General features: G+C 37.4%; 1 protein-coding gene across 1 annotated transcript in view; it reads right to left on the bottom strand.

Moving 5' to 3' along the window:
• Window positions 1-7,266: 7,266 nt before the first annotated feature.
• The window catches only part of LOC134323347 (protein unc-13 homolog C-like), a 211,599-nt gene continuing 210,628 nt past the window's right edge, over window positions 7,267-8,237 (bottom strand). Inside the window, exon 34 of the mRNA XM_063004851.1 lies at window positions 7,267-7,806. Within this exon, the coding sequence (XP_062860921.1) occupies window positions 7,521-7,806 (286 nt within the window). The 3' untranslated portion in view covers window positions 7,267-7,520. The remainder of the gene's footprint in view (window positions 7,807-8,237) is intronic.

The raw sequence follows: 8,237 nt of genomic DNA, 5'->3' as shown, positions 1-8,237 counted from the left end.
GATCCCCAGGCGGGGCGGTCCGGGTCCTTTCTGTGTGGAGTTTGCATGTTCTCCCTGTGTCTGCGTGGGTTTCCTCCAGGAGCTCCGGTTTCCTCCCACAGTCCAAAAACATGCAGTTAAATTAATGGGAGACGCTGAATTGCACTATAGGTGAATGGGTGTGTGTGTGTCTGCCCTGCAATGGACTGGCGCCCCATCCAGGGTGTTACTAAGTACATTGCGCCCATTGAAAAGCTCGCCACGACCCTAATTGGATAAGCAGTTAAGAAAGTGAGGGAGTGAGTATTATTTAACTTATTTAACTTACTGTGGTTTATTTATGCTGGACTGGATGTGTTTACATCCTGGGTGCCACAGTTGGTTGGCACGTGTACGGTACGATACGATACAAACGGATGTACTGATGCTGAGAGATGAAGACTAATGATGCGCAGTGGAGCAGAATATAAGAAAGTAAAAAGATTGATGGAGAGGAGAAGCTGTACGAGAGCCTGATGAAAACGGCTGGAATGAGGAATCGATACGGAGATGAAGGAACGATCCTGAGCAGACCTGTGTGGTACCAGGCTCAGACTGGCAGGATGGCACAATGAGAGACGAAACCTGAGGGTTTTTAGGTGATCTGGCCATTACACACCATGAGGGACAAAACAGTCCAAAAGTTTACATACACACGTGTAGAACGTAAATTTCATTTTTGCATTTTAATCATTTTTAACTGTTTTTTATTGTAAATATGACAATTTTTTTAGTGATAAACTATTTTATTATTTATTATTTTTTATTATTATTATTTATGTATTTTTTTCTTAATATTATTATTATTTCCCCCTAATATTATTATTATTATCATCATCATAATTATTGTTATTAATATTATTATTTGCTTATCATGTGCTTCTGATAGATATTTTTATTTTGTATATTTTATTTATTGTGTATTGTGTTTATACAATATATTTATTGATTTATGTACTTATGTATATATGTACTTCTTTATTTATGTACATATTTATTCATAAATGTATTCATGTATGTATTTAAGTATTTATTTATGTACATATATATTGTTTGTTGTTGTTTGTATGTTTTTTTCACATGGCCATAAATATCTTTGTCACATGGCATTCTACTTCATTATTAGTGATTAACTATTTTATTATTGTTATTATTATTATTATTATTATAATTATTATTATTATTATTTTTTTTTTTTTTCTTCTTCTTAATATTATTATTATTATTATTGGTATTATGATTTTATAATTATAATTATTATTATTATTATTATTTTTATAAATATTATTATTATTATTATTTTTTTTTATTATTATTTGCTTATGTGCTATTAGATTTTTTCATATATTTTTATTTTATTTATTATTTAATCTTTTTATTGTGTATTTTGTTTATACAATATATTTATTTATGTATGCATTTTTCAAATATGACAAAATATTTAAATTGTCTTTGTAATATATAAATTTTAAAAAAATTATTATTATCATTATTATTATTATTATTGTTTTACTATCATCATTATTATTATTGCTATTATTATTTTTATTAATATTATTATTTGCTTATTATGTGCTTGTTAGATTTTTCTGTATATTTTATTTATTGTGAATTGTGTTTATACAATATATTTATTGATTTATGTACTTATGTACAGTATATATGTACTTATTTATTTGTTAATTTATGTATACACTTGTTTATGTATGTATTTATTTGTGTATTTATCTACATATTTTTTTCAATTTATGTAAATATTGATTCATAACTTTATTTATGTATGTATTTACGTATATATGTATATATGTATTTATTTATGTACATATGCACAGATCACTTCTTTTCATCTGCCAGGGTTGTTGGGGTCTCACAGAGTCTACTTGGGTGGCCTGGAGAGTAATTTGAATAAATAGGCTTAACACAAATCATAAATTAACAAAATTAAATTAAACTTAAAGTAATAATCAACAATCAGTGTGGGTTTTTCATTATTCTGCCCAGTCTATAATAAATGGACAGTGGTCGCCTAGTAGGTAGAGCTTTGGGCTATCAATTGAAAGGTTGAGAGTTTGAATCCCAGCTCTGCCATGCAGCCACTGTTGGGCCCTTCAGCAAGGCCCTTAATCCTCTTGGCTCCCAAGCTGGGACATATGAATAAAGAATTTTACTGTACATGTTTATCTGTATACATGACAAATAAAGGCGTTCTGTTCTATTCTAAAGTTGATAGTTAGTTCCGGACATTTTCAGTGCAAACACGCCAGATATCCGTCACATCTAGCAGGAGCAGCAACATTGGTATGGAGGTCTCAGCTTGCAGGCTTCAACCTCAGGTGGGTAAACACACAATAATGTGGTCAAATATTCCTTTAATTTATTTTGTGTTCAAATTATCAGTCACAGAAAAAGTGCAGTTGCAGAAGCATCTCAAGACTGAACTGGCATAAAATAAGTACGTTTTTTTACGTGGATGTATCCTCTGAAGCAGAACTACTTCCTTTAAAGTGATGTTCTCAGATTAAATCAGACCTGAAGTGTATTTATCATCGTCATCACTCGTGAAGGCTCAGGAGTGTCTGTGTGTTATTAATAACAGTCCTGAACAAACCTCTTCATGATATTATAAAGAACTGGATTTATTTCACTACAATATTCAAGTAAATTTAATTCAGATCTGTACTGGCAGGTACAGGGAGCTCAGTACGTGTGAGTTTGTTCTGTCTGTGGATATAAAGTAACAACGTGATTCTTGTTTATATTTACACTCCTGTCTGTTTGGTTTAATGTAAAGTGTTACACACTCATAAAGAAACTTTTTTTTTCTGCTGTCTAAATACAAATGAATGTGTATGTGGGAATTTGTGCTCATTCAGTCAGAGCAGCATCTGTGAGGTCAGGCTCCGCTTAGCTTGCAATCACACTGCCGGTTCATTTTAAAGCTCCTCACCAGGGTTGAGGTCAGAAATCCGTGGTGGCCACAAATTTAGAACCTTGTAATTTATTAGTGGGCGTGGCCAAAACACCTAAACTTAAAAAAAATGAGGCTGTCTATAAATTTTTGGCCATATAGTGTGTGTGTGTGCTGTGTGCATTACTGAAGATGCTTTGTTGCCGGCACAGATGATGAGACAAAATTAAATTTCATCTCCTCTTGGTTTCTTCTTATGGTTTCCATAGCAACCGTTTCCAAAGCCCGTCCTCGTCTCCGTCTCGGTGCTCATATGTGTGAGCGGTGCGGCGCGTACCTGCACCTCTTAAATTTAGGGCTGTCTGCTGATCACCACCTGGTCCGTATACCTGATCGGATGCTCTTCCTGGCGCGACCGTATTATTTCTATCCGGGCTTGGGACCGTCACTGAGAGCCCCCTTAGGTGTTACAGTATTTTTGGGAAAACCCACATGGTCTATGTGTGTACACGCTTTGTATTTCAATAATTTAGTTACACAACTGAGTTGCAGAAATCATTGTGGACTCTCGTGTCAAATATTTATTTATCAATTATAAATTTATAAAATAAGTGATGCTGTATGACCACTGCTAGTTTGCTAATCATCATTTTTGCAAATCATGGACACTATAAAGACAAAAGTATTGGAACGCCCCTTTAAATATTTGAATGTATGTGTCTCAGCCACAACAAGCACTAACAGGTGTAATAAATCAATTCTATAAAGGAAATGATATGATTTTAGCTTAGCAACAAGAGGGAAAGGAAAAATGTGACAACGACGACCCCGTACTGTTGCACATCTTGGGGTTGTAATACATTATATAGTGTATACTAATAGGAGTGAACATTTGATGCCATATTTGGGTGTTTAATTACATTTCTAGATTATTCTATTCAATTAGTTTTAGGTTTGATTATGTGCATTTTAAATACTCAGATAAAATAGATGTTTAAAAGGAAGCGTTTCATTACGAACACTAATAAAGAAAAGACTCGTTTACAAGTCGTTACAACTTCTGACTGGATATATTTACATGACATACAGTTCGCCATCAGTGCAATACATAGGAATGTTGCATAATTACCATACATTAAACTCTTTCCTTATAAAGAAACGTAAAGAAATAAAATGACAGATTGAGACAACGCAATTTGTAAACTTACTTTAACAAACGTTCACATCCGATGCAACAATTTTTACAGAAATAAATCCCAGAATCACTCCATTTACAGACATACTGTAGCATTGCAAAATATAAATGAATAAATAAATAAATAATAAATAAATCAACAGCACAGGTACAGAGGATCTACGTGTTTTCATAGATGTGATGACTGATTTTGTACAAATACATTAAATCTAACTCTGGCAGTTATTTCAGAATTAAAAAGAATAAAGGTTTAATGTCAAAAGTTTACATACGCTGGGGGAAGGGGGGCGAGCGAGCTGTACGCTGATGTCACCTGGTCGCTAAACACAGACAAAAAACAAACAAACAAACAGAAGCAGGAGCCCAGGACGATGTGAAGCTTGCTCTACTGTGCACAGTAACAGTAACATTTCATTTTAATAGCAGACCTGTTTTGGTGGTTCTTGGAAGTAAATTTGACAACTGGCCTACAGTCAGTAATTGTTTAGCCTTAAAGTTCATCTGTATGATAGGTAAAGCTTATAATGAATAATTAATGAATGTACGAACCAGGTAGGTGTTCCTAATAAAGTGCTCAATGAGTGCGCACCTCTATTACAGCTCAAACTAGGGGTCCCTTTTGATTGATAAAAGCCACACATGGGCTACAGTTAGTAATTGTATAGCCACAAAGTTCATCTGTATGACAGGTAATGCTTACAATGAATAATTAATGAATGTACGAACCAGGTAGGTGTTCCTAATAAAGTGCTCAATGAGTGCGCACCTCTATTACAGCTTAAACTAGGGGTCCCTTTTGATTGATAAAAGCCACACATGGGCTACAGTCAGTAATTGTATAGCCACAAAGTTCATCTGTACGTTAGTTGCAAATCATAATGACTAACATTATTAATGTATCACATTGGTGTTCCTAATGAAGTGCTCGATGAGTGTGCACCTCTATTACCGCTGTATGTAAACTTTTGACTTCAACTGCAGGATCTGGGGTCATAAAGGAGGACACAAAATGTACAGAGCAATGCCTGGGCTACAGTCAGTAATTGTATAGCCCCAAAGTTCATCTGTACATCAGGTGTAGCTTATAATTAATAATTACTGAATGTGCGAACCAGATAGGTGTTCCTAATAAAGTGCTCAATGAGTTGGCATGTCTCTTATGACTGTATGTAAACTTCTGACCTTGGCTGTAGGAACTGGGGTCATACAAGGGTCCCTTTGACTGATAATATCAACGCCTGGGCTACAGTCAGTAATTGTATAGCCACAAAGTTCAACTTATTAATAGGTGTACCTTATAATCAATGTATCAGATTAGTGTTCCTAATAAAGTGCTCAGTGAGTGTGCACCTCTATTACAGCTGTATGTAACATTCTGACCTCAACTTTAGGATCTGGGGTCATACAGGGGTCCCTTTCGACTGATAAAAGCAACAACTGGGCTACAGTCAGTAATTGTATAGCCCTATAATGAATTATTAAGTAATTAATAAATGTATTAGATAGGTGTTCCTAATAAAGTGCTCGGTGAGTCGGCACGTCTATTATGATTGTATATGAACTTCTGACTTCATCTGTAGGGTCCAAAATCAATGGGGGTCCCTTATGACTGATAAAATCAACAACTGGGTTACAGTCAGTATTTGTATAGCCAAAAGTTCATCTGTACATCAGTTGCAGTTCATAATGAATGAATTAATTATTGTATCAGACCTCTAGGAGGGGACAAAACATACAGAGCAACGCCTGGGATACAGTCAGTAATTGTATAGCCACAAAGTTCATCTGTACGTTAGTAGCAGTTTATATGAATTAATGTACATTAGTACACTATTAGATAAGTGTTCCTAATAAAATGCTCGATTATGACTATGTAAACGTCTGACTTCAACTTTACGATCTGGGGTCATACAAGGGTCCCTTTGACTGATAAAATCAACAACTGGGCTACAGTCAGTAATTGTATAGCCACGAAGTTCATCTGAACGTTAGTAGCAGTTTATATGAATGAATTAATTAATGTACATTAATACACTATTAGATAAGTGTTCCTAATAAAATGCTCGAGTAAGACTGTATGTAAACGTCTGATTTCAACTTTAGGGTCCAGAATCAAGGAGGGTCTCCTTTGACTGATAAAATCAACAACTGGGCTACAGTCAGTAATTGTATAGCCACAAAGTTCATCTGTACGTTAGTATCAGTTTATATGAGTAAATTAATTAATATATTAGATAAGTGTTCCTAATAAAATGCTTGATTATGTATGTAAACGTCTGACTTCAACTTTAGGATCCGGGGTCAAACAAGGGGTCCCTTTCGATTGATGAGAGCAACAACTGGGCTACAGTCAGTAATTGTATAGCCATGAAGTTCATCTGTATAATTAATAATTAATGAATGTACAAACCAGGTGAGCCGGCACGTATGTATGTAAACTTTTGACTTTAACTGCAGGATCCGGGGTCAAACAGGGGCCCCTTTCGATTGATAAATGGGGTACAAGGAGGGGACAAAACGTACAGAGCGACGCCTGGGCTACAGTCAGTAATTGTATAGCTACAAAGTTCATCTGTACGGCCGGTGCGTCTCTTATGTACAGCCGTCTGTAAACTTTTGACTCTGAAATGCTGGAGACGGTCTCCTGAAGCGCACGTTCACAGTGATCATTCTGAACGAAATAAAACCAACGAACGAAACAGTCGAAAAGCCTGAAAAGGAACAAGACGAACCAAACGAGAGAGAGCTGATGAAGTCATTTCCTGTTCCCTCCTTCCGTCCGCTCCGCTTATGCTTATGCTTAGCACTGAGGGCGTCGGTCGCTGCTGCCGGCGGCTATAAAATTACAAACACTTACGAAGGGTTACGCAGCAGTATCACGCGGCCGTATCAAAAAAACGCTCCGGGTCGTTTAAAAACGTCCCAGGAGAATCATGAGGAGGAACATTTCAACATGCGTGACGTAAATAATAATAAAAAAAGTGCTACGATTAAATAAACGCCGATTCGTACATCCGCACAGACAAAATAATCGAGCAAATCGAGCTTCACCGATAATTGTTGCGATTTTTTTGATGATATTTTTTCTCGTATCAGGTTTGGCACTTTATCTGAACAAACAGCTGTTCAAAAAAGACTGGTCGTTATAGAAAAACGTTATCGACGCCTCGTCACGTAGAATATACGACTTCATAGTGAGCATACAGCAGGTAAACACTTGTACATACTTGTAGTTTCAAATAAACATTCCGACGGATGTTTTACACACATGCACGGAAACGAACGACACGACTCTCGCGCCACTGCGACGATCTCCGGTTTCCTTTAGTCCTTTTTTAAACGTATTTATTTATATATATATTTTTTGCTTTGAACCCAAACAGTCCGTCACGCTGTTCATTAGGACGCCTCCTCGGCCGAGCGCGTCTCGGACTTGAGCCGTACGAACTCCTTGGCCACCTCGTCGTTGGTCCTCTGCGAGAGGATCCTCGTGATGGTGAGGCCCGTCTCGTCCATGTTGATGCTGCGCACCAGGGGGTACGCGCCGTTCAGGCTCACTTTGTCGCTCAGTTCGTTGAGCTGCAGCACGGTGACGCCGATGACGCGGTCCTCCCGGGCGAAGCAGTAGTCCTTCAGGGACACGTGCAGCTCGTACGACTCGGGTCCGTGCTCGCTGCTCAGGACGCTGCGGTGAAGAGGACGCAAACGTGAGGCGTTTTTTATTCAACACACAGCATACACAGCCAAAAGTATCGGGACACCACTTTTTTTTTTATATATACACATACAGTATATTTTATGTTTTTCTCCTATTTTCTCCCAATTAGTGTGGTCGATTCGTCTTCCACTTCTGGGGGATCCCCGTTTTCTTGCAGTTCAGGTGGGTATATTACTGCTCACCCCTCCTCTGACCCGCGCGCAGCCCTTAACGGAACCCTTTTCCACCCATGAACTCTATCCGCCAATCAGGGTCCTTACACAGCATTTGAAGACCCCACCTATATATTCCGGTTATCCCTCCCTGCAGGCACTGCCAATTATTCCCGCTAGATGGCGCCCAGCCGACCGGTGGCAATGCCGAGTTTCGAACCGAGGAGTTCAGAATCTCAACGCTGG

Source organism: Trichomycterus rosablanca, chromosome 11, assembly GCF_030014385.1.
Source record: "Trichomycterus rosablanca isolate fTriRos1 chromosome 11, fTriRos1.hap1, whole genome shotgun sequence".
NCBI lineage: Eukaryota > Metazoa > Chordata > Actinopteri > Siluriformes > Trichomycteridae > Trichomycterus > Trichomycterus rosablanca.
This window is presented reverse-complemented; position numbering and strand designations above follow the sequence as displayed.